Here is a 25,031-nt window from a genome sequence, read left to right as displayed (position 1 = left end):
CTCTGCTGTCGTCACTCTTAAGTGCGTCGTCGGCTTTACGCGAGGACGCACTACGGCGGCTGAAGAGAGAAATGCGGGCGCGGGCGGGGAAGCTGGGCCTTCGGGCCTGGGTGGGCTGGCGCCGGGGCTTCACCTCCAAGGCGGATCCTCAGGTAAAGTCCGGGGGCGTCTAAGCGGGTGGTGAAGCAGGTCAGGAGGCGGAGCAGGCCCCACCCGTGACCCCTCTTCTCCGCCTCATCCCCCCAGCGTAGTGGCAGGGTCACGGCCGAGGTGATCGAACACCTGGAGCGTCTAGCGCTTGTGGACTTCGGCAGCCAAGAGGCCGTGGCACGGTTGGAGAAAGCCATCGCCTTTGCCGACCGGCTCCGCGCCGTGGACACGGACGGGGTGGAGCCCATGGAATCAGTACTGGAGGACAGGTAAACACTCGCGGCTGCGCACCCCCAAGCCTTGCCTGTGGCGCTTTCGCAGCCATTTGAGGTGGCGATGATTAGTGTGTCCTTTCACAGAAGGGAAAAGAGCTTTAGCGAGATACAAGAACTTGCCCACGGTCACCCCGCGGGTAAGTGTTTTCATGCTTTCCTTTGTTCATTATGGATCCTGTCACTCCGTTTAAAGTCCCCTTGGCCTCCCAGTGTAACTAGGAACCGTGTCCGAACTGCTAATCATCGCCTTTGAGGCCCTGCTTCACAGAGTCCCTGCCTACCACTCGGGCATACTGCTCTTTTTGCTCCAGCTACATTAGCTTCCTTACTGTTTCTCCAACATGACAAATTGTTTCTTGTCTAGGATCTTTGCGTTTGCTATTCCCCTTTCCTTGGACAGCCTGTTTCCTTGGCAGGTCTTAGTTTATCTCCTCGGTAAGGCCTCTCCTCCAAATATCTTCTCCCTTAACAGTCACCTACTCCTGATCTTGTTGGATTTTCTTCTATTTCTTGGTTATCTTATTTCTGGTGATTTGTCTCTTGTTAATAGAATGTGAGCTCATGTTTGACTTGCCTACTTGTTGGATTCCTGTCGCAAAATATGGCCTGTACATATCTTATGACCTAGTGGTTCCCTGTGGAAACATCTGTAAAAGTGCATCAAGATGTATGCACGAGTGTTCACGGTATCCAAACCTGTTTATAATACAAAACAAAAAACAACAACAACAAACTCCTAACAAGGGGCGCCTGGCTGGCTCAGTCCATAAAGCATGCTGTGATCTCCAGGTCATGAGTTCCAGCCCCAGTTGGAGGTAGAGTTTACTTAAATTAAAAAAAAAATTTTTGAACCCCAAGAAACAAAAAACAGAAACAGTCTAAGTGTCCTTCATGGCTAAATACATCATCATACAATGGAATATTTGACAGTTGTTTAAAAATAATGAAACAACTGGGGCGCCTGGGTGGCTCAGTTGTTAGGCGTTTGCCTTCATCTCAGGTTATGATCCCAGGGTCCTGGGATCGAGCCCCGCATCAGACTCCCTGCTCCGTGGGAAGCCTGTTCTCCCTCTCCCACTCCCCCTGCTTGTGTTCCCTCTCTTGCCGTGTCTGTCAAAAAAAAACAAAAAAAACTTAGGATACATTATATCCCCCCCCATTAAAATAAATAAATAAATGTAATGAAACAACTATGCTGATATGAAAAGATATATTTAATAAAAAAGGCAAAGTTCAGAACATTGTGTATGGGATCATCAATACTTTAATGTGTTACTTATTTGACATATTCTGGTATATGCATTAAGTTTTGTTTTGTTCCCTCAGAGCATGCAAGAAACTAACAATAATTAGTTTTAAAAGAAAGTGGAAATGCAGACAGAGGGAAGTTCTAACTTTTCATCTTATACTGAGGGCCAAAACACAAATGCCTAAAGGAGCAGAGTAGTAACACAAGAAGTGACGTAGTGTAGTGCAATAGGGAGGAGCAGGTCTTTGACAAAGCAGTTTGTGAATATTATACTAAAAGGATGCACAGCCTCTCCCCACTTCTACCAATTCTTGCCAAATCTTAATACATTTTAAATTTTTTAAAGATTTTATTTGTCGGAGAGAGAGCGGGCACAAGCAGGGGAAGAGGCAGGCAGAGGGAGAAGCAGGCTCCCCGCTAAGCAGGGAGCCCAATGCGGGTCTCAAACCCAGGACCCTGGGATCATGACCTGAGCCGAAGGCAGATGATTAACCAACTGAGCCACCCAGGCGTCCCGAAATCTTAATACATTTTTATTTTTTATTTATATATGTATATATTTTTAAAGATTTTATTTATTTATTTGAGAGAGAGAATGAGAGAGAGAGAGAGCACAAGATGGGGGAGGGTCAGAGGGAGAAGCAGACTCCCTGCTAAGCAGGGAGCCCGATGTGGGACTCGATCCTGGGACTCCAGGATCATGACCTGAGCCGAAGGCAGCCGCTTAACCAACTGAGCCACCCAGGCGCCCTCTTAATACATTTTTAAAGAAAATGCTCTTTTTGAAAAGCAGACTTGTTTGCTGGTTAGGACTACAGTTTCTTGGGAAGGATGGGTATGTAGCTCTTAAAGACAGAGGCAGTCTACAACTCTGTCCTACCCTTTTCTTGATGGGGTTTTTTTTAAAAGATTTTTTAGTTTGAGAGAGAGTGCAGCACGGTGTGCAGGGGAAGGATCAGAGAGAGAGGGAGAGGATCTGAGAGAGGGAGACAAGCAGACTCCTCGCTGAGTGGGGAGCCCAATTCTCCGCTCGATCCCAGGACCTGAGATCGTGACCTGAGCCGAAACCAAGAGTCGAACATTCAACTGAGTCACCCAGGTGCCCCCTTGATGGGATTAAAAAAAAAATACACTCTTAGGATGCCTGGGTGGCTCAGTCAGTTAGGTGTCCAACTTTTGACTTTGGCTCAGGTCTTGATCTCAGGGTTGTGAGTTTGAGCCCCACACTGGGCTCCATGCTGGGCGTGGAGCCTACTTAAAAAAAAAAAAACAACTTAAAAACAAAATACTCTTAATATAGGTGGGAGCAAAAAAGATTAGCTGCCACTTGCACCAATTAGGAGAACCAGACCTATCTGTGACCATAACCTCTTTGTAAAGTGCTTGCTAGCCTCCCATTCTCACCTCCAGTCTTTGATTCCTTCACATCCTTTCTCTGTTTTGTAATCTGATGCTCAAATCTACATAAGTCAATGTTTCCCCAAAATTACGTAGCACTTCAAAATAGAAATTTTTTTAAACGATTTTTTTTTTTTTAAAGATTTTATTTATTTGACAGAGACACAGCGAGAGAGGGAACACAAGCAGGGGGAGTGGGAGAGGGAGAAGCAGGCTTCCCGCAGAGCAGGGAGCCCAATGTGGGGCTCGATCCCAGGACCCTGGGATCATGACCCGAGCTGAAGGCAGACACTTAACGACTGAGCCACCCAGGCGCCCCTAAAAGATTTATTTATTTATTCATTTGACAGAGACAGACAGCGAGAAAGGGAACACAAGCAGGGGGAGTGGGAGAGGGAGAAGCATACTCCCCACTGAGCAGGAGCCTGATGTGGGGCTCAATCCCAGGACCCTGGGATCATGACCTGAGCCGAAGACAGACACTTAATGACTGAGCCACCCAGGCACCCCCAAAATAGAAATTTGAGGTTATTCTCCTACCCAGGCTCTTCAGGTGGCTCTCCGGTGTTCTTTAGGATAAAGACAAAAGCTCTACCATAACCTACAAAGCATCATTTAACCTAGCCCCTGCCCACCTCCAGGATAGGGCTGTAACTTTCAATTCCTTGAGCTCTCCATTCTGTTTCCTTCTTAGAATCCCCTACCTCATCCCACCCACTACTCTTTTTTGCCTACTTTTTCTTTCTTCAGATTTCAACTGCCTCTTCCTCAGATTCTTCTCTATCAAGTCAGGCTCCGTTTCAGGACCTGTGGCTCTCTCATGGTATTCAATAGAGCTGTAATTTTACATGTGTTTATACATCTATTTGAGTACTATTTATTTATATATTTATTTATTTTCCTAGGTAATCTGTACACCCAATGTAGGGCTTGAATTCATGACCCCAAGATCAAAAGTTGGATGCTCTACTGAGTGAGCCAGCCAGGCATCCCGTATTTGAGTAATATTTAAATAACTCTGTCCCTCTCCTACTGTTCATCCATGTTCCAGGGAGCATATCTGTTATTATTCATCATATGCTCAGTATCTTAACACCTAGCACTCAGTAAATGTTTGTTGAATGTTCTTTAAAGATTTTATTTATTTATTTGAGAGAGAGAAGGGGGGCAGAGCAAGAGGGAGCAAGAGTCTCAAGCAGACTCCGCATTGAACATAGAGCCCAATGGGGGCCTCGATCTCACGAGCCTGAGATTACGACCTGAGCTAAAGCCAATAGTCACTTAGCCAACTGCACTACCCAGGCACCCCACTGAAATGTTCTTCATTAATATCTTTGGGAAAGGAAGGAATAGAAGCACAAAGAGGAGACAGAATTTCCCAGATCGTGTAGAGGGAAACTGTAAAGAAATGCAACTATTACTCAGGGAAGAGTTTGTGAAAAAGATGAAGAGGGATTTGGATCTGGTAGCTGGAATAGTGACTTCATATTCAGTGATCTGCAGTCTTGCCATAAACTTGGAAACCAGTTTAATTATTCCATTTTAGAGATGTAGCACTTGTAGGACTTTGTTTTTTGAACATATTGCCTCACTGAATCATGTTTGAAATGGAACCCAGTTAAGACAAGTGTTAAACCGTTTTAGCCCACACTAGGTGTAAAAGCACTGACTGGCTATTAGAAAGCTCTTGGCACATTAATACCCTATCCTTTGGTTTTAGCTAAAAAGCATTTAGTGCCTTTGTCAGGCGCTAAGATTTTATATGCATTGTCTGATTATCACATACAATCCTGGGAGGTAAATACTAGTATCTCCTTTATAGATGAAGAAACTGAGGCACAGAAAGCTTATGTAACATGCCCCAGAGTTTCACATGTGTAGTAAGAGAATCCAGAACTTGAAATTCAGAGCCTCAGTTCTCAAATATACTTCTAGATATGCCGTCCAAGGGACGCCTGGTGGCTCAGTCAGTTAAGTGTCTGCCTTCAGCTCAGGTCATGATCCCAGGGTCCTGGGGTCTAGTTCCACATCGGGCTCCTTGCTCAGCAGAGAGCCTGCTTCTCCCTTTGCCTGCTGCTCCCCCTGCTTGTGTGCGCGTGCTCTCGCTCTCTCTGACAAATAAAAAATAAATTTTAGATACGCCGTCTAAAAGCCAACCCCTAGGGGCGCCTGGGTGGCTCAGTTAAGTGTCTGCCTTAGGCTCAGGTCATGATCCCGGGGTCCTGGGATTGAGCCACGCATCGGGCTCCTTGCTTGGCAGGGAACCCGCTTCTCCCTCTTTGTGCTCTTTCTGTCTCTGTCAGATAAATAAAATCTTTAAAAATAAATAAATAAATGTCAACCCCTAGAACCTTTATTTTCTCCCATCTCCAGAGACTGACTCAGATGATGACATCTCTGACTGCAGCCAAATACTTCTTCAGTGCTTAGGATGTCCCTCAGAATCTTATTTGAACCAAAAATTCTTAGCCGAATTGATTCTCATTCCAGTCTGCATCAAACTAGAAATTAATTAGGAAGGAGGGAAAAGGCTTGTAGATGGAAATAGAGTGGTGCCCAGAGAAATGACTCCTGGCAGCCTGACACCAGCAGCAGAGTGGTCCTATCCGGTCAGTCTAAGGGCCAATAAAGAAAGGCATTTCTTCTCCGGTGCTGCCATAGTGCTTTCCATTAAATTGCTTTTTATTAGCATTTCCCACAGTTACTGGTTAAAGTGCTTTGTGAGCCTTTCTCAACCAGGATTTCATCTGAACCAGAACACATAAAGATTCAAATGATTTTTTTCAGTGCTTCCCAGGATAGTATATAATTAATATTAGCCCATATTTTGTTATCTATCCCATAGTTATATTAGTCCATAGTTGATTTTATTTTTAAGATTTTACTTATTTGAGAGAGAGAGCACGAGAGCGGGGAGGTCAGAGGGAGAAGCAGACTCCTTGCCGAGCAGGGAGCCCGATGCGGGACTCAATCCAGGGACTCCAGGATCATGACCTGAGCCGAAGGCAGTTGCTTAACCAACTGAGCCACCCAGGCGCCCGTCCATAGTTGATTTATTATCAAAATGGGTGTCCTATAGTACTTGGGCTAAATTCTCTTGTAGAACCCTGAGAAAGAGGAAGTGAGATAGACATTTAGTCAATCAGCAACTGATAGGCACCTGGTCCAGTTTGGAGTTTTATGCATGATTCTGAGGTCAAGAAAAGTTAAGCAACTTGCCAAGTGAACCACTGATGTGCCACGCTCACAGAGACGCTGGGTTCAGTAGCCTACGATTATGAAAATAGGAAGGTGTGGGTTTCTTCTGCAAACAACTCCATCATAAACAGTATAACTAGGTGAAAATGTGTGGCATTTAAGGGAGTGAATTTTTTCTGGAAACATTACTTACATAGGAAACCTGATTATCAAATGAGTGAATAAATCATCTGCTATTACATCTGTGGAGAAGCAGTAGCTTTTAACCACCTGTTGGTGGTAGTAGAGTCTCACTTCATCAAACTCTCCAAGCGCCCAGGAACAATCAGCCTCCGGTATGTAGGGGCTAGGCAGGTACTGTGTGCTCACGGCAGGTTAAGCGTGGAGGTATACTCTGAATGAGGAGAGGTGACTGAGGTGTGCCCAGGTGCACTAACTCTTTCTGAAAGGAGCAGGTGCTATTCAGCACCCACCTCTTACTGCAGTGAGAATGCAGGTCCTGAGAATTATCAGATCTTCTTTAACATTTACTCTTCCCAGCAGTTTTAGGAAGCATTCCACAAATAAGGAAACAGGTACATGGAGAGGGTAAGTAACTCGCACACGTGCCATGTGTGGTACTAAGATTTGAATTTATCTGTGACTCAGGAGCCCAAGCTCTTAGCCATTTCATTATACCACCCAACAGAAATACAAACTCCAGAAGGTCCAATGGTCACCTTTACAGAGGATTTTTATTTTGTTCTCCAAGTTCTCATAGGCCCCCATATGGTTAAAAAAAAGAAAAGAAAAAAAAGTGCAACCTTTACTTTTTTGGCAAGAAAGTTAAGGTCTGGGAAGATCCATACTTGTCCAAGGCCACAGAGTTAAGAGTGCCAGATCCTGGAATAGACCGCAGCTCTCTACAGTGCGTACCATGAGTGCTTTTGTGTCTAGCCCTAGGGTGGGTGCCACAAAAGAAACAGAACAAGTCCTTTCCTAAAAGGATCTTATCATGACAACTTCACCCTCTGCAGCCTTTGCCTGGATGTTCATGTCACATCCTTGCCCTTTTGTCCCATTAGGTTTAGCCCTCAGTCTGTCTGGCTCAAAGCAGAAAGAGCTTGGCTGCTCCCCTATCAGTGATTGAGCAGACTGCTTATTTTTCAGCCCAAGGATCTGGAAGCAGGCTCAGATATCTTGCCATGCACTTTTAAACCTTGAAACAGCAGTGAAGCCCCATAGATATGTTCAACCTCTGTTTGGTTTCACTAGTTTGCCATCTGGACATTTTAATGAAGCCACTAGGCCCCGAGAATAGTGGAATATTCTTCAGCTATGCAAGGGCAGGCACCTCCATGTCCCTGAAGGTGGCTGCTGTGAAAAAACAGCTCATGTTAGGGGCACAAGAACTGTGCCAATTCCAGTCCCGTCACTTGGGACCTACTGTCTAAGTCACTTATCCACTCTTGAGCAAGTTTCTTTCACCTGCCTGGAAGTCCATTTCCCATCCCACCAATCCATCGGTTTCTTGCTCATCCTTTAGCAGTGACATCACCTATTCTGAGTACCTGTTCCTCACCCAGGCTGGTTTAGGTGCCCCTTTCTACTCCCTTGGCAAGCTTTGCTTACCTATTAGACTTAAACACATCATATTGTAATTGCCTTACCTGTCTCCACCAAAAGCAACTTACCCATAGTAATCATGCCGAAATATTTATTGAACATACCAGTCCTCAGGAATAATTACCACTTACCTCATTGAGTGGTTGAGAATCTATAAACTGTAGATTGTTATTTGGTCGACTATTGACAATAGCTCCTCCATCTTTGAGTAGTGACCATAACTCCAGAATGAAGTTCTGAATATGCCGCTCCATTTTCTCCCATTCTTGACCCTCTCCACCCATGCTATAGAAGCCTGTTCTCTGAGAAGGTAACCTTCAGCTTCTGGTTTTGTAGATGTCTATACTTGAGATCTGACAATGTGGTAGAAGGCAACTGTGCTGAAGAACTACTACAAAATGCCCATCGAGTTGTGGAGGAGTATTTTGTGGCCCCCCCAGGTATGTGTTCCCCAAAGTGGCTTATTAACATATTGTCCCTCAGGTGCACTAAGAATATAGTAGGAGCTGTATGGTCCGAATTTGCTACATGAAAGTACTTTAAGAAGTATAAAGTGGGAATTAGGTGAAGGTGGTCAAAAGGTACAAACTTCAGCATACAGCAGAATGACTGTAGTTAACAATACTGTATTCTGTATTTGAAAGTTGCTACGAGAGATCTTAAAAGTTCTTATCACAAGGAAAAAGTTGTAACTGTGTGAGATGATGGATGTTAACTAATCTTGTTCTGGTAATCATTTTGCTATAATACATATATATCAAATCATTGGGTTGTACAACTTAAACTTAGACAATGTTGTATCTCAATGATATCTCAATAAAAGTGGAATGAAAAACCCCACATATATTAACAGTGAAAAAAAAGTATAGGTGGTGGCAGTAGACTGGAGGGGTCACATGCACCTCTAGGGGCCAGTCTGTAATAGGAACGTGCAAAACAGGACTGGGGCAGGGAGGTGTGTATATGGTGTCAAATCCGGAGCTCAAGCTCTGCCTGAAGGGGCAGCTAACACTCACTGCTTCTCATTCAGTGCCAGGCAGTAATGTGAGCCCATTTTACCCGAGAACCCGGACATCTGGCATTTTCATGTGTGTGTGGTATTTCCCAAATTTTAAGTATGGGAACTAATTCAAAGATTTAAAAAAAAAAAAAAAAACCATGTAAATAAAACATACCTGCAAGCCAGATGCATCCTGTGAGCCATCATTTTGCAACCTTGGTGTTTAGATTTGCATCTTTAAAATTTACTGTGACTATTTTAAATAAAAACTTAAAATAACTCTGGGCTAATACTAAAATCCAGAATCTTGGGTAGGTTGAACTTTTTAATCTCCTCTGCAGACACCTGCTGCACCCTTCTGGATATTTGGGAATGGGACTAGCTTGAGCACTCAGGTAGCTGGTTTTCCAAGTACCAGCTTCAGGTTCCGATCATCTCAGAGAACCATTCTAACTAGCCTCACAGACAAACATCAGTCCCCCAGCCCCTTCAGGGGTTACCTCTATGACCAAGACCAGCCAATTAAAGGAAAGCTTTGCTTAAAGCAAGAATGGGAAAGAAAGCTTAGAAAATTGTGGACTCGACTCTAAATCATGCCTCTGATTCACTAAACCACCTCAAATTAACTGTGAAGAGAAAAAAGATTTTATGATCTCTCTCAGAATCTGATAGTTGTCACTATTTTAGCAGACAGCCATTGATCACATATGCTATTTGTCAAAAAGAACTTTGTGTCAGACTTTGCTTCTTGAGACAAAGTGAATTCACAATCATTAGTCTTTCGTTCCACTCCTATATGCATAGAACTGGCTAAACTGTCTCTGCTCCTTATTGAAAAGTGTGCATTTATTAGGCTTCACTTACAACTGTTATTCTTTCAGACACTCAGAAAAACAGGATAGTAGCTACACTTATTTGCACTGCTTATTTTTCATCACAAACCAAGTGATAAGTTAGCTCAGTAGAACCAGCTGGGAAGCAGACTCAGCTATAACATTCTTTTTTGTTACTGTTTTCAAACAGGTAATATCTCTTTGCCAAAGCAGGATGAACAAGAGCCTTTTTCACACAACTGAGTAGCTATTCTGGGAATGGGTACCCTGTGAACACGTGGAAGCCCAAAGATAGTATTTTGTTACTGTGAACAGTAATGTTCCAACTTTCTTCAGTCACCTGAAAAAAACTGATGGTTAAGTATTTTTTAATAACTCTCTGAAGACAAAATTGGGAAATAATCTAGCCAAAACAAGGCAGTGAGTTCCTACTGCTACTGGAAGAGGTATTGTTACTTTCCAGGTATTTATTCACAGACTGTTCAGTATTTAAGATGTCATCCTCCTTTATCTCCTCTAGAGACTATCTACCAAACTGCACTTAAGTGAATTTTTCTATTGATGTAACTATTAGACAGTGCATCTGATCACTATGTGACGTGTGTTGTACTTTTTAGTTGCTGTTTCTGTCAATCCAAGAAACCTTGTATCTTTACCAAATTCAGATTTGTTCCTGGGTACCCACTTTGTTCCCAGCAGAAGGCTAACTTTCTCCTAAGGTGTGAAGAGTATTCAAAGTAGACTCTACAGCTTCTGAACTCCTAACCTACAATCATCCACTATCCCACAAAGTGATTACATGCAAAAGGGATGCTAGCCACAGCTACAGTTTTTCTGCAAAGAACCTATGTCAAAAATAGCCCTGGGATAGCTAACAGTACTGTACTGTACACTAAAAATTTGCCAAGAGGGTAGATTTTGTATTAAATGTTCTTACCACAAATAAATCTTAAAGGAGTAGGGAAGCAACTTTGGGAGGTAATGGATGGCCTTGATGGTGGTGATTTTTTCATGGATACACACTTAACCCCAAACTCACTGAGTTGTATAGATTAAGTAAGTACAACTTTTTACATGTCAATCATACTTCAATAAAGTGGCTTTTTTAAAAAAGCCCAGGCCTGGAAAAAAAGTAACTTACCCACCCCCACCATGATTACTGAATTGAGTAGAATCCAAGATAGTGGAGTTTTTTGGTTTTGTGTTTTAAGAAAGTTCAGATACCAAGGATAAATGAAACAGATTTACGGATAAAAGTGATAGAACCAAAATTTAAAGAGATTTTTCCCCCGCTCCAAACTGCCACATTTGGTTTTAAAATCTTCCAATGATCTTTATGCTGCTGCCAACTTTAAAAAGTCTGTTTTATTCTTTCCATTTCTTTGCCCTATCTTAAATGCTCCCTTCTTCTTTAAGGCAGCTTTATTTATAAGCTTGGCCTTGAATTATAAGATAATCCTGAAGCAACTCTTGGGATTGAAATTCTCAAACCACCAACATAGCAACTATCTTTGTCCCCAAATAGTTATCCACTTCTGCTCCTTACCAACTGGGTATAAGCTGCTGCTACTACAACTCAATTACTTTTTTCTTTTTAATCAGTGTGCCTGTTTGGTGAAATCTATTAACTTAATCAAGGACAACCACACATATCAATTACTAAACGTTTAAAATATATTTCTAAACAGAATGGGCCGACTCAGTCACAGTAACTGCTGATCTCCATAGTAGAGCAACCCACAAAGACACAGCACTGATTTTTTTCCCATAATCAGGGGTGAAAAATATACAACTTATTTCTGAACCAAAACCACAATTTCTGCAGTTTAAAATGCTTCACTGCCAATATGGCCCTGGTAGAAATTATGTATTTTATTTCCTTAAAAAAAAATTAAAAAAATTTCCTAAGACACTAAATCATCAATCTGGAATGTAGATTCTGAGCACAAAGCAGCTCAGTTCACCTAAAAAATAAAGAAAAATTTCCCATCACCTGTCTCAGTAGGGCCTGAAAGGAGAGAAGTAGTGTGGGGAACCCCTGCTTTGGTATGGAGAGTCACGGCCCCTTGACCCAGACCGAGACCGTGAGTAGCCATAGCTGGTGCTTCTCTCTGGATAAACTCGGATGTAGGAAGTTTCACCCTGCAATTCAAACATAAAGAGTACAGGAAAAAATAAGACCCAGAAGAATACAGCACACTAATACCTAACATGGCTACCTAACAATAATAATTAAGTACTGAGCACTTACTGTTTTTCTGGCATGATGTTATCTCATTAAACCCTCACAATAATGCTATGAGGTAGGTATGCTTACCAGCTCATTTCAAGAATGAGGAAAACAATGTTCTTATCTGTTCCAGTGTGACACAATAATAAATGGCAACTTCACATGTGGTAAATGCTCAAATACTAGCCACTACTGTTAACATACCTGAATTACTGCCACTGACCCCTGAATCTAAGAACTAGAAAGTATCTCAGAGGTATACAATTCAATCCTCTACCACTTCATATATGCATCTTTGGATAAATACCTATGGAAGAAGCTAACCTGTATTCAACACTTCTCAGGTGTCAGGATCTGGGTTAGATACTCAGTTATCTTCGTAAGTTAGCTTTTTGGCAAGTCTTACAAGACAGTGCTATTATTGTTCCTATTCTGCATATCGAGGAACCAAGGTTCAGAGCATAGCTCAGCTAAAAAATTATTAAGTGGCAGAGGAGTCATGTCCAGGCTGGCCTGTGCCCTTTGCCCTCAGCCAACACTCTCAGAGGATCTAAAACTGCTAGGATGAAAGAAGTCGGACACAGAAGTCCCTAGGTGAAGTCAGTAATTAGATTTATCCTTGCTGAGGCCCTGCTTTGCAGTATAACTGAGGACCAGATCCTGTTTTGTTTCTGCTCCAAATTCAGTCTGAACAAAAGCACTGTTAAGCTGTGTACTTTCCAAGTCATAAAATTAGGGAATTATATGAATCCTTAGAGAAAGAAATGGACCCCAGACATACCTAAACCCCATAGTAAGTCAAGACAAGATAACCAGAAAAAGCAATGTCCAGTTGGGTCTGCTGTCTTATCTCAGTGATATCAAAGGGGATAGTCAACATGTGAATCAAATTGAGAGATCTAAAGCAGCGGCTGTCTTCGTGAAAGGAAAGACATCAAGAACTAAGTCCTGAGGATAAGGTGATTACAAGAAAATGCATTACTCTGGGAAAGGAAAAATGAAGTGATAACTTGGCACAACAGCAGTACCTTAGGAGAGCTGAGATGATGAGGTTGGCTTGCAGAGCCCAGACTAGACCCAGAGGAGAGACAACCATAATAATTAGGTTCACAGAAGTACATAACAGATTAAGCCAGTTGTGAAAGGGATGGTATCACAGAATAGCTCACCACATTATGACAGACTGCACCAGTATTCTCTCCAGGTTAAAAACACTATGACTGCAGACTCCTCTCTGTCATGACCCTGAAGGGTTTGGGCATGATGAATTCCTTGGCTTTATCCACTTAAGACAGATCTTTGAATGGTACTGTGAGGTCATCAAATGGCAAACACATGGCCTGTTCCTACTTCTGCTAGGTCAGCTTCAGGTGGAGTGGCTTAGGTGCAAGCTCAAAAGAAGGTGGGAACTCACCTCATGAGAGCGGAATTTGGTGTCATCCAGTTTACGCAGGGCGTATTCCATGTCTTCTTTTCTGAGATATTCAACCATCCCCATTCCATCCTTCTGCACATCTGCATAACAGACGTCCCCAGCTTCTCGCATGTGATCCTTCAGGTCCTGCCAGCTGCCTGATGGCGGAAGTCCTAGGCATGGACAACATAAAAGGCCATATCCTTCAGCCATGTTAACTGACCTGTTAAGAGCCAGCAATACCTAGGTTCCCTTTTTCATCAATCATTGCTTTAAAATCCTGAGGATCCCCAAATCACAAATCGTAAGGGGCATAAAACCAGCGAAGAGTACTAAAGTATGTGTGGTAAATCACCATAAGAAGCTGGTCCTAGGCTAATCTTCCAGAGACCAAGCTCTTCCAACAGAGCAAGAAGTCCACCCCATTACAGATTTAATATCTCTGAGAATTCACAGCCTTTCTTTAGCCTTCGTATTTAATATCAAACTCCCAAGACTTTGAGTTCTAATTTTCTCCATTATGAAATTTATCAGTACCAATTATCTCTTGCTTGACTGGGTTCTCAGGACATGGGAATTTTGAAACTATCCAATGAAAGTAACCAAGGCGTAGCTGAAGGTGACAACACAACAAAAATCTAAAGTTTGTTTTCTTGTAGGTGTGAATGACTAACAAACTAAACAAAGTACCTTTCAAAAGATCACCAACATTCTTCAATACAGTGGGGGAAAAGGTAAGACTCAGACGCTACAACTAGTCGGGAATTATACAACCCTACCTGATGTCATGAAAGGGAAATGTGCTCCTGCTCTCAAAGGCTGTGTTTACCGCTCACAGCTCAGGATTGCAGCCATTTCCTAATAGTTTTCTAAGCAGGATTTCAGAGCAGCATGGAGAGAAAAAAAGATATGTATGACATCCTGAAGGAGGGAATAGAGTTCTGGGGTTAAAAAATTACAAAGGGACACAAGATAGGCAGATACTGAGAGGATCACTCTTAAGTACCATGGAGGTCTGCTGTAACTGTGTGACATTCACATCTAAGAAAGTGCCAGGTTTCTCAATACATTTCACTCCACCATGGTCCTAAAATGCCCCTGCAATGTGCAGAAGGCCTCAGGTCTTTACCACTGTTTTAGTATTTTGAAAAGATGCATAAACCTCTGAGCTTGGCATTTCATCACTTGTCAACACTAGACATTTCATTCTGTATTCTGCAGTACAACCCCTAAAACTCCAAGTTCTTTTGTTTTCTTTTTTATATAATTCCAAAGCCACCACCAAAATCTGGCCTTTTCCAGCATCCAAGGCTAGGCAGTAGTTCAAATCTGGTTCCTGGAATGTCTACCAAGTCTGATACCGAGTACATTACAAAAGAAAACATCTCTACAGAATTCTAGCTCACAGGGTTTTGCCCTCATCTTCCCTCTCAACACTAGAAAACTTTATAAGAAGCAAGTTGATGTTCTACCAAGGCTACACTACCAGTGCAGTTTCATTTGCAAGATACCTGCCTCAGTGGCAAGACGGCAGGTCTTCAGACTGCACAGGCTATTGAAAAGAAAGCCCCACATGTCCCATGCACTGAAGAGTAACAACTAACATTTCTTGGAGGCCAGACTGTGTGCTAAGTATTTTACATGCATCATCTCATTCAGTTTTAAAGGAACATACCTGAAACAAGAACTCGGAAATCAGATCTTCTTGTAGGAGGACCATTCCTCCCACCGCGGGGCCACCCACCCCGACCGCCATAAGTCCTGGGGAACTCCACACGAAGCCGACACTGGCCATAATCATAACCATTCCTTCCATAAATTGCATCTTCAGCATCTCTGCAAAGAAAGGTTTGGAGTTAGTGCTGCTCAGGAGGCTGACTTCCCAGTGAGGGACCTGAGGAACAAGTATAAAAGGGAAACCTGGAGTCAGAAAAATAAAACAGTCTTGATACACTACTGCTTTTGTGTGAAGACCTTTCATGATATTAGAATTAAACTTTACAACTGTCACACGGTTTTCTAGGTATGGAATGATAATAAAGGGGTAAATAGATGACTTATAAGAGGACTAATTTAGAAAAAAAAAAAATGTTGACAGAGGATTTGATTTCACCAGTATATTTATTTCTCTAACCCTGTGAGCAGTTTCTCAAAATGCCCAGCACACACTAGTCCTTTAATATTCTTCAACAAGGCCTAGTACCATTAAGTCTCTAGAAAGAAAAATTCATTTAAAAAGAAATCAGAGGCGCCTGGGTGGCTCAGTCGTTAAGTGTCCGCCTTCAGCTCAGGTCATGATCCCAGGGTCCTGGGATTGAGCCCCACATCAGGCTCCCTGTTTGGTGGGAAGCCTGCTTCTCACTCTCCCGCTCCCCCTGCTTGTGTTCCCTTTCTTGCTGTGTCTGTCAAATAAATGAATAAAATCTTCAAAAAAACAAAAAATTAACTCTTCAAAAGAAAAAAAAATCAGGCTCAAAAGACAGATGCTTTGTGTTTGTGAGAAATACGCAACTCTCATGTGTACCTTTTCATCACAGTTTGGAAAACTTAAGTTGTGAAGACCACTCTCTGGGTACAGTTCTGCCAAAAGAGGAAATATTCCATGAAGTTACTTTCAGTCTTCCCTAGGGCTCTAGGAGAACCAAGCTGGTTCTCCAGTACTGGATTGGAGAAAGAATGGCCTCAGAGCTTGGATGGACAAGCAGAGCCAAAGATGTACTAATGAAGGCATCATTCAGTTGTCACAGGCACATAATTGCTTATCAAGATTCTAGTCACAAGGTTAAAAGCAATGAGGGCCATGACCAGTGCAACCCTGGCTATATTTACAATGAAGTGAAGCAGAGGCAGAACTGCTAGGGTTGAAGTGCTGATTTTGAATACTGATTGACAAGTTCAAACCCTTTTTCTGCTACTGACTAGTAGCCATCTTTGGATAAATGCTTATATAATTTTCACATCTCTTAAATGTGAGTAATATGCCTATCTCACAGGGTTATTGTAAGGATTAAATATGATACTATTGGGCGCCTGGGTGGCTCAGTTGGTTAAGCGACTGCCTTCGGCTCAGGTTATGATACTATGTGTGCAGTGCTTTGCTAGAAACTTGGCATCTAGTGATATCAAAAGACAGCTTTTCTATTAAGGAAGAAAGGAGGGAAGAGATGACAATGTAGCATATCATACATTGTTTGTGTTTTAAAGAGCAGCATAGGGGGTTCAAATCCTACCTTGATCCATTACTAGCATTCTCTTTTATCAGCAACTCTAAATCCTCAGTTTCTTCATTTGTAAAATGTGGCTAACACTACCTCTTTTGTAGGTTGTTGAAAATACTGAAGTGGTACTTGACACATGGTGAATGTTCAAAAAACACACTGGAAGTGTTACAGAAGGTTACAGTGCAACCTTCTCCAGTTTAGGTGTGAAAATACCTACTTCCGTTTTTGAGGCAAATGGCAAGGCGCTAAGAATGAGCTTTGTCAGTCATCAAAGCCTCAGAGTGCTTCCTACCTCCCTGTCCTCAGATGCCCTCCTTGGCCTATACCAACACACCAGGTAGGCAAGACACCCCATGGACAGTCCTTGTAGTGAAGCCTGCGGGGCGCAGACTAGGTAAAGCATTCCCTGGGTCACTGCTAGGAAAGAGAGTGGGCTCTTATTTACCCCAAGTGCAGTGACTAGTCCATGCGGCGGCTTCTAAGAACCACCAACCGCAGTTTTTAAAGTTCCCAGGCCTTTTCTGGCTGCAAGGTCGACAAAGTTTGCAAAATCACAAAGAGCCCTTTGAGCCAGTTTAGGGATCGAGAGCTTCCAAATGCTTGGGGCCCTAAGCATCTAGCGGTGCCTCCCTCGTTAGAGGAGTGGCGTGAAATCAGAGACCCCCTCAGACCGTTTTAGAAGTTTTTCCATATCCCCGGGGCTTTTATAAGGACGAGGTCGTGGCCTTGCAGGGCGGGGCGCGCGCGGATAGAGATCTGTTCCATCACAGAGACCCCTTTACGACCTCCAAAGGCGACCACATCCCCGCAGTGTGTTCCCCCCTAACGGCGAGTTCTGACTGGGGGGAGGGGTGGGCAGGAAGGGGCGAATGGCCACTTCTGCTCTTCACCGAGTCCTCTCCCGGCTGGTTCCGGGCCGCTTCCCCTGAAGGGTGCCTCTCCAGCCGTGAGGAAGAGGATGATCGTATGGACCATCCCCGAGGCCGGTCTGGGCGGGCCGGAGCCCTCCAAACGCCCAGCTTTTGTGTTTTTAAGTAAAGTAAAAAAAAAGAAATAATCCTAAAGGAAGTGACGACGGAGCAAGGAACGGCCGGAGCCTGCGGTGAGAGAAGGCCTCATCCTCCACCCGGGGGCGCCGTGAGGGGTCTGCGCGGAGGGGGGGAGGGGAGGCCCCGGAGGGGAGAGGGAGGAGGGAAGGCCGGGACCCGCGGCCTGAGGCGGGCGGGCGGAGCGGGGCCTCACCGGGGGTCCTCGAAGCGCACGAAGGCGAAGGGCACGAGGCCGTGCCGGTTCTTGAGCTCGATCTCGCGGATGCGGCCGTACTTGTAGAACAGGTCCTCCAGGTCCTTCTCGCGCACGTCGGTCGGAAGGTTCCCCACGTAGATGCGCCCGTCTCCCTCGCCGCCGCGCTCGTCCGCCCAGCCCGACATCCGCACCGCCCGACGCCGCGGGCCCGCCGCAGCCCACGTCGCCGCCGCCGCCTCAGCCGGGGTCCCCCCGCAGCGTCCCCGCGGGCTCCGAGGCGCTCAGCCGCACTGCATTGTGGGAACGGCGGAGCGGAAGTGAAGGGGTCGGAGGAAGCAAAAGGAATCGTCTTAAAGGGGACGCGGCTGCGATGACTGCGCGTGCGTGCCGGCCGGCGCCCCCTATAGGTGCGTGCGGGCCCGGGGACAAAGAGAGGGAGAGCTTGGAGTCGGGCGAATTGGGTTCGATTTCTAGAATTCTCTGAAGGCAGTTCCCTCGCCGGCTTCATGGACAAGTGGCCGGGACATGGGAAAGTGACTCGGGCCTCCTGGGCCTCAGTTTTCTGCCTTCGTAGCGCTGTCTACCTCACAGGCTTTTGTGAGCACGCCCTGAGGTGACGCGGGGAGTGGCCAGTGTGGGCCCCGCGGGCTATAACTCTGCGTGCGGGGCGCGGGAGGGAGGGAGCCAGGCCCGGGCCGCAGGCTGACCCGGCTGCGGCCTGAAGGAGTCCCGGACGGTGGGCTGGGTGGGGCTGTCGCGGCCCTCAGACTCAGGTCAGTAGCCCTCTGGGCGACCCTGCCCCCATTTTACAATCGCTTAGAACTGAGGGTCTCAGGTGGACTAAAGATGGGCGTGAGGGGCCTGAGATGGCCTCCAGAACTTGGGCTTGGCATTCAGGGGAGACTAGGAGGGAGTAAAAGTCTCAGCTATCTCAGCTGTCGCTATAGAGTGCCTCCCACTATTTGTGCTTTTAATCCTCACCAAAGATGATGGGATTCCGATATTACAGGTGAGAAAACTGAGGTCTTACAGTGGGGTCAGGAATAGAACCTGCAGCCGTGCTCCCGGCCTGTGGGCCGAGGCTCTCAGGAGCTCAGGGAGACTGCCATCTTGGCACTTCTTCACATTTACCTCCCACAGTTCAGGGCACTGAACCTGGGGACGTGACAAAAATAGACATCTAAAAGGAGCTTGTATATTAAAAATGAAATCTCTGGAAAAAAAAAAAGGAACCTCTGTGGATTGATGCGTGGGCAGATACGCAAAAGCAAACACAGCGGAATGTCAACTGTAGAATCTAGACGGTGCGTTCGGTATGTTCAGTGTACCATTCTTTCAGCCTTTTTGTATATCTGAAAATGTTTATAATAAATGTTGGGGGGCAGGTCTGAAACTTGTGAAAAACAAACTCTAGGGGCGCCTGGCTGGCTCAGTCACGGGTGACTCTTAGATCTCCGGGTTGTGAGTTTGGACCCCACGTTGGGTGCAGCGATTACTAAAACAAATAAACTTTAAACAAACAAACAAGCAAGAACTCCATTAATGCTAGCAATAGCAAGAGAATAAAACTAAACATTTAATCTGAAGGTACAGTAGTTGATTTGTAGTTTTACCACCTCTGAGGCCTTTTTTTTTTTTTTTTTTTTTTTAAGTAGGCTCAAGCCCAGCGTGGAGTCCGAGGTGGGGCTTGAACTCAGGACCCTGGGATCAAGACCTGAGCTGAGATCAAGTCTCAAGCTCAACAGACTAAGCCACCCAGGCGCCCCCACCTCTGAGCCTTTTAAAATTAAAAAATATATAAAAATAAAAAAATTAGGCATCCTCCAGGCGCCTGGGTGGCTCAGTTGTTAAGCATCTGCCTTAGGCTCAGGTCATGATCCCAGGGTCCTGGGAGCGAGCCCCCCCTTGTCCGGCTCCCTGCTCAGCAGGGAGCCTGCTTCTCCCTCTCCTGCTCCCCCCTGCTTGTGTTCTCTCTCTCGCTCTCTGTCTCAAATAAATAAAACCTTAAAAAAAAAAAAAAGCACCCATGCATAACTACTGAGTGTATAACCTTTTTGGAAGGTAGGTTGATGTTATACATCAGGTCCTGATAATATACATACAGCTCTTGGTCCAGTAATTTCACTTGTAGGATTTTAGCAGGAAATAGGAAATCCTTACAATAAATTATGTATGTTCATTGCATTCTGTGCAATTAAAAAATTGAACCCCTGGTAATAAGGGAGTGGTTCAACATAATAATTTTGAATGTTACATAGTTATAAAATGATATTTTGAAGGATATTAAGGTCATGGTAATTTAGTTATAATTAAAATGAATTTAAAATGTTGTTTAAGGACCACCTGCATGGCTTCAGTCAGTTGAGTGGCTGACTCCATCTTGGCTTAGGTCTTGATCTCACAGTTGTGAGTTTGAGCCTGCATTGGGCTCTGCGCTGGGTATGGAGCCTACTTTAAAAAAAAAAATGTTGTTTAATAAATACATTAGACCCATGTAAGTATATGTTCTCAAGGAATCCATTAAATTGGTTGATGCCAGTTGTGTCCAAAGAATGCAGTTGTGGGAACTTTCACTTTAGACCTCATACATCTCTGTAAAGTTAAAAATAGTTACTGCAACTGTGTTTCATTTTTATATTCTGAAAAAAAACAAAATTTAAGCAGTACTATCCAGTTCTGTTCAAGGGAATACACACACACACACACACACACACACACTCATTGGAGGTTCCTTAAAAAAAAAAAAAAATATATATATATATATATACACACACACACACACTTATATATACATATTCATTGCTTGTAACGAGAAAGCATAGAAGAAAATAACTTTCCAAATGTTTGTGGAGATATCTCTTGTTGGAAATGATTTCTATATTTTTATTTATGCTGTTCTGTATTTATCAAATTGTCTGTAATTAGCATGTACTACTTTTATAATTGGAATAAAGCACAATAAATTATTTCTAAAATAAAACAGAACCATCTGTTGTATTCTGGATTATGTAAAGTTTCTATTTGTTCTTTGCTAGCCTTCAGAAGTCAAGCAGGAAAGAGCCTTGGCCAAATATGATCTTGAGTCAAAGTACAAAACCTTATAGGAGCTTACACATCCTAAAGGCATCCAGAAGTCCAGATGCTTCCCCATTTGGGGGGTGTGTTTAGGTGTGTTGATAGCACTATCTGACTCCTACCACTTCTACATAATTGTTGCCTGGAAAGACCCTCCCCCCCCCCCCCCCCCGCAGAAAAAAAAGTGCTGGTTGGAGACAATTTGGTTTTCTCCTAGGGAGAGAAGTGAACTAAGTAGCCTACTAGGACTCAAGGTGGAAGATTGCTTATAAATAGTAATGATTCAGCTTATATTGTGCAGTCTCGCAGCATGCAATCACCAGAGGGGTTCATGTCTAGCTTAGAAAATGTTGTGCCCTGATGTGGAGATAGGACCAAGTAAAGCCTTCCAGAATTAGAAGGAACACAGCTAGGGGGCATTTATGATCATCCATGGAACCCTAAAGGTGGATTTTTTTTTTTTTTTCTGTGAACCCAGGTACTAACCTTTGCAGGTTAGAACACAAACGAGGCCAGAATTATGGGCTTAATGCTTAAGGGGCTCATGGGTTCCATTCTCTACTAAGGCCACAGACCCTAGGCGGGAACATGCTTTTGAGCTTTTGTTTATCTAGTTATTCAGCATCATTGAGAACAACGCTATAATTGAGGCCCTGTAAGAGGCCCAAGGCATGCAGTAAGAGGCCCAAGGCATGCAGTAATACAATTCTGTCCTCGAAGTGTATATTCAAGCTGCTATTCAAACAGCCGTTGAGAGCACATTTGTGATAAGGGTAAACTGCTGTGAGACCACCTAACACAGTCTTAGAGATTATAAGGCAGGCTTCCAGGAGGAGATGTTTAGGTTGAGCCCTGAAAGACCAGTAGGAATTAATCATAGGGAAAAAGGGGAGCATGACAGATCGCCCACATAGAAGAGAGCACAGCAGACCAGGGGCGATCCCCACTACCCTACGGTATGGCTGGGGCAGAGGGTTCAAGTGGGGAAGATGGAGGAGAAGGAGCTGGGGCTGGGGCTTGCAAAGCCTAGTAGACCATGTTATGGAGTGTGGACTCTACTGAGTGCAGTGAGTAGCCATGAAGGGCTTTAAGGAGTTCTGTTGGGACGAGATAGTTTCAGAAGGAAATGGCAGCTGAAAGGATTAGAGAGAAGGAGTAGGAGATAGGGAGGAGGAGACAGAGAGCTAATTTGACTAGAGGGCAGCTGCGGGATAATAGGGGAAGAAAGGGAGTGAGGGAGAGGTGTGGCAATACCTGCCATAATGAGGTGGGGAGAGAGGAGAGACGAGGGGTCTGTGTAGGAAGTATTGCTGTGTAATTGCAGTGTAAGCCCCTTCCTGGGACTTCACAGATCCCTTCATTTAAAACTACATTATCCATTAGTGATTTTGCAGTTGGATTCTTACGGTTCTGGGAAGATATGACAGTGTAGTCAGATTGGCCTAAAGGTGAGTAAAGGTAAGAACAGGGATAGCCCCAAATGGCCCACTGACTAGCAGTTTACAGGGGGAGGTAACATGGGAGCCAGTGCAGGGAGACCCCAGCTGGGAGACCACTGCAGTCCTCCAAGCAAGAGATGCCAGTGGCCTGATGTAAGGTGATAGAGATACATACTAAGGAGGTGAGTTATCCCAAGGAGACAGTATCATAGGACATGGAGATACACCGGGTGTGGGGGGCTGGGTGAGGAGGAGTTCAGGTTGATTTCCAAGTTCTTGGCTTGAGGAACTGGTTATGCAGCGGTAGCATTCTGAGATGGGGAATAAAGCAGAAGGAAGTGATCTACATGGAATGGACAATGATGACGAGTTCAGATGCGTGTGAAGAACATAAGGAAGGATAAGAAATGTGACGGCTCTAGGCTCTATGTGCCTTCTCCACTAATTCCGGGTGCATGACCTGATGATGGTGGATTGGCATCAGAGTTCTGAGATAGGACTGCTCTTTCTTTCTTTCTTTTTAAGATTTTATTTATTTATTTGACAGAGAGAGACACAGTGAGAGAGGGAACACAAGCAGGGGGAGCGGGAGAGGGAGAAGCAGGCTCTCTGTTGAGCAGGGAGCCCGACATGGGGCTCGATCCCAGAACCCTGGGATCATGACCTGAGCCGAAGGCAGATGCTTAAGGACTGAGCCACCCAGGCGCCCCAGGACTGCTCTTTCTACAGGGATAAGCTTTCACCTGAAATACATGGGAGCTCAATCCTAATATGAAGATAAGAATGGCACTGTTGGGCTTATCTTCAGATTGAAAAGAAGACTTTGACCTTGGCAGAGTGTTAAGAGTTAATGTATTTCCCACAGCAAGCCATTCACTAGGGAGTAGGGCAGTGCCCAATAAAAAGTAATAATAAAACAATTATCAGTGGGGGATAAAACATTCTATGAACTGGCCCATCTGGTTTTCTCCCTTTCCCTATGACATCAGTTCCCTCTGGCATCCCAGCAAAATGTTTTCTTCTGGGTCAGGCTCAGTCATGAGTTTCTCCCAGACTCTGGTCCTTGGGAGCAGAGGACAGAAGAGGAAGTGATGTGGGGAGTAAACCATCAGTGGTAAATTAGTCACCTCAGAGAAACTGGTCCAGACTGCCAGGGAGAGCTGTGGGTTGGGTCACTGGAATATGTGCCTGGTCACATCACCCTGGAAGCTTTCTCTTTGTTATTCTTTGCCACTGTATTTGTGTGACAGAATAAAATAAAACATATTCTGCAGAGCTACATAACAGAGAACTTCGCCGTGCAGGGGAGGAAGGGGAGAAGCAGCAGCAGACTAGGTTTGGAGAGGGTTTGGATGCAGAGAGCTTTCAGGAAGCGAGTGCCATGTGTGGGAGGATGAGAAGAGGAAAAAGATAGGAAAGATAATTCAAGAAGATTTGCAGTGTGTTGTGAATATTATTCCCCTTTGGTGTCTTCTTAAGAGATTGCAGAAGATCCTTAACATTGTTTTTCAGTTATTTTTGGATAATAAGCTGATGTTGTGGTGGTGATTTTAAGATTTTATTTATTTGTTTGAGAGAGAGAGCTAGAGAGTGGCAGAGGGAGGGGGAGAAGCAGACTCCCCGCTGAGCAGGGAGCCCGATGTGGGGCTCCATCCCAGCACCTTGGGATCATTACCTGAGCTGAAGGCAGACACTTAACCAGCTGAGCCACGCAGGCACCCCTAAGCTGATGTTTTCTTTACATGTGGCTGGATAGGTAAGAATCCCCCTTTACATGAGGAGGTACAATTAAAGCAGTGAGCATACTGAATTTGTAGCAGCTTTGTTGCTTTATTTTTGTCAACTTGCTGTTTTCTGAGATGGAGTCCTCACATTGCTTATCATATCAGGGCTTCTTTTTCTTGGATTCTGCGGCCTCAGCGACCAATGAATGACTGACTACCTCCCCACCTAACCCCCACCCCAACCCTTCAAAACTGTAAAAGTTGTAAAGTTGGATGCAAAGTATTGCATGTGAACAGAAAAGTCTTTATTCTGGGGAGAATATTGCATGCAGTGCTGTCCAATAGAACTTTGTATGATGATGGAAACATTCTATATCTGAGTTCTGTGTGGTAGCTATTAGCATCATGTGGCTGTTGAGGTCTTGAAATGTGACTACTGCAACTGAGATACTGAACTTTTAGTTGTATTTAATTGTAATTAGTTAATATTACTTTATTCCTTTATAAAGATATATTTACCTTAGAGAGAGAGAGAGAAGCAAGAGGAGTTGGGGGAGGGGCAAATGGAGAGGGAGAGAGAGAATCTCAAGCAGACTCCCTGATGAGCACGGAGCCCCACGACATGGGGCTGGATCTCACAATCCGTGAGATCATGAACTGAGCCGAAATCAAGAGTCAGATGCTTACCCGACTGAGCCACCCAGGCGCCCTTGTTTATATTAACTTAAATAGCCAAATGTGGCTAGTGGCTACCATATAGGGTGGTGCAATTCATCATTCTCAAAGATCTGTAAATCTACATCCCCCCAGAAAAGGTTAAGAACCACTGAAACCAATCATTTCCCTTTATAGCAGCCATGTTACCTTGGCACATAGTAGGTGCTGTTAAATAACAATAAAAAATTTAAATTTTAAGATCTAATTGGCTTTTTTTTTTTTAGTTTATTTATTTATTTATTTTTAGTAATCTCTACA

At 44.2% G+C, this 25,031-nt stretch overlaps 2 protein-coding genes and 1 long non-coding RNA gene across 7 annotated transcripts in view; 1 reads left to right on the top strand and 2 right to left on the bottom strand.

The window, feature by feature from the left end:
* LOC144379934 (uncharacterized) overlaps window positions 1-25,031 on the bottom strand; it is a 42,683-nt gene that overhangs the window by 3,611 nt on the left and 14,041 nt on the right. The gene's annotated exons all lie outside the window — the stretch shown is intronic.
* GATC (glutamyl-tRNA amidotransferase subunit C) lies at window positions 35-15,308 on the top strand. Of its 4 annotated transcripts, XR_013443491.1 has the most exons (5): window positions 35-152; window positions 247-419; window positions 8,212-8,315; window positions 14,012-14,086; window positions 15,012-15,308. XR_013443491.1 is itself a non-coding variant. In XM_078060899.1 (4 exons), exons 1-4 carry the CDS (start codon window positions 72-74, stop codon window positions 14,023-14,025), a joined length of 372 nt encoding a protein of 123 aa, XP_077917025.1. In that variant the 5' UTR covers window positions 35-71; the 3' UTR covers window positions 14,026-15,308. The 4 variants fall into 4 exon arrangements, 3 of the variants coding, with proteins under 3 accessions (XP_077917025.1, XP_035937886.1, XP_077917024.1); XM_078060899.1 differs by having other exon boundaries at window positions 14,012-15,308; XM_036081993.2 differs by lacking the exons at window positions 14,012-14,086; window positions 15,012-15,308 and adding an exon at window positions 9,899-10,677.
* On the bottom strand, window positions 11,361-18,085 carry SRSF9 (serine and arginine rich splicing factor 9). Its single transcript, XM_036081992.2, has 4 exons — window positions 17,816-18,085; window positions 15,028-15,188; window positions 13,353-13,525; window positions 11,361-11,850 (listed from the first exon to the last, which is right to left on the bottom strand). The coding sequence occupies exons 1-4, from the start codon at window positions 18,001-18,003 to the stop codon at window positions 11,707-11,709; spliced, it is 666 nt and encodes a 221-aa protein (XP_035937885.1). The 5' UTR covers window positions 18,004-18,085; the 3' UTR covers window positions 11,361-11,706.

The sequence above is a fragment of the Halichoerus grypus genome, chromosome 13, assembly GCF_964656455.1.
Source record: "Halichoerus grypus chromosome 13, mHalGry1.hap1.1, whole genome shotgun sequence".
Classification (NCBI taxonomy): domain Eukaryota; kingdom Metazoa; phylum Chordata; class Mammalia; order Carnivora; family Phocidae; genus Halichoerus; species Halichoerus grypus.
Note: the sequence above shows the minus strand (reverse complement) of the source record. Positions and strands in the feature narration are given on the sequence as shown.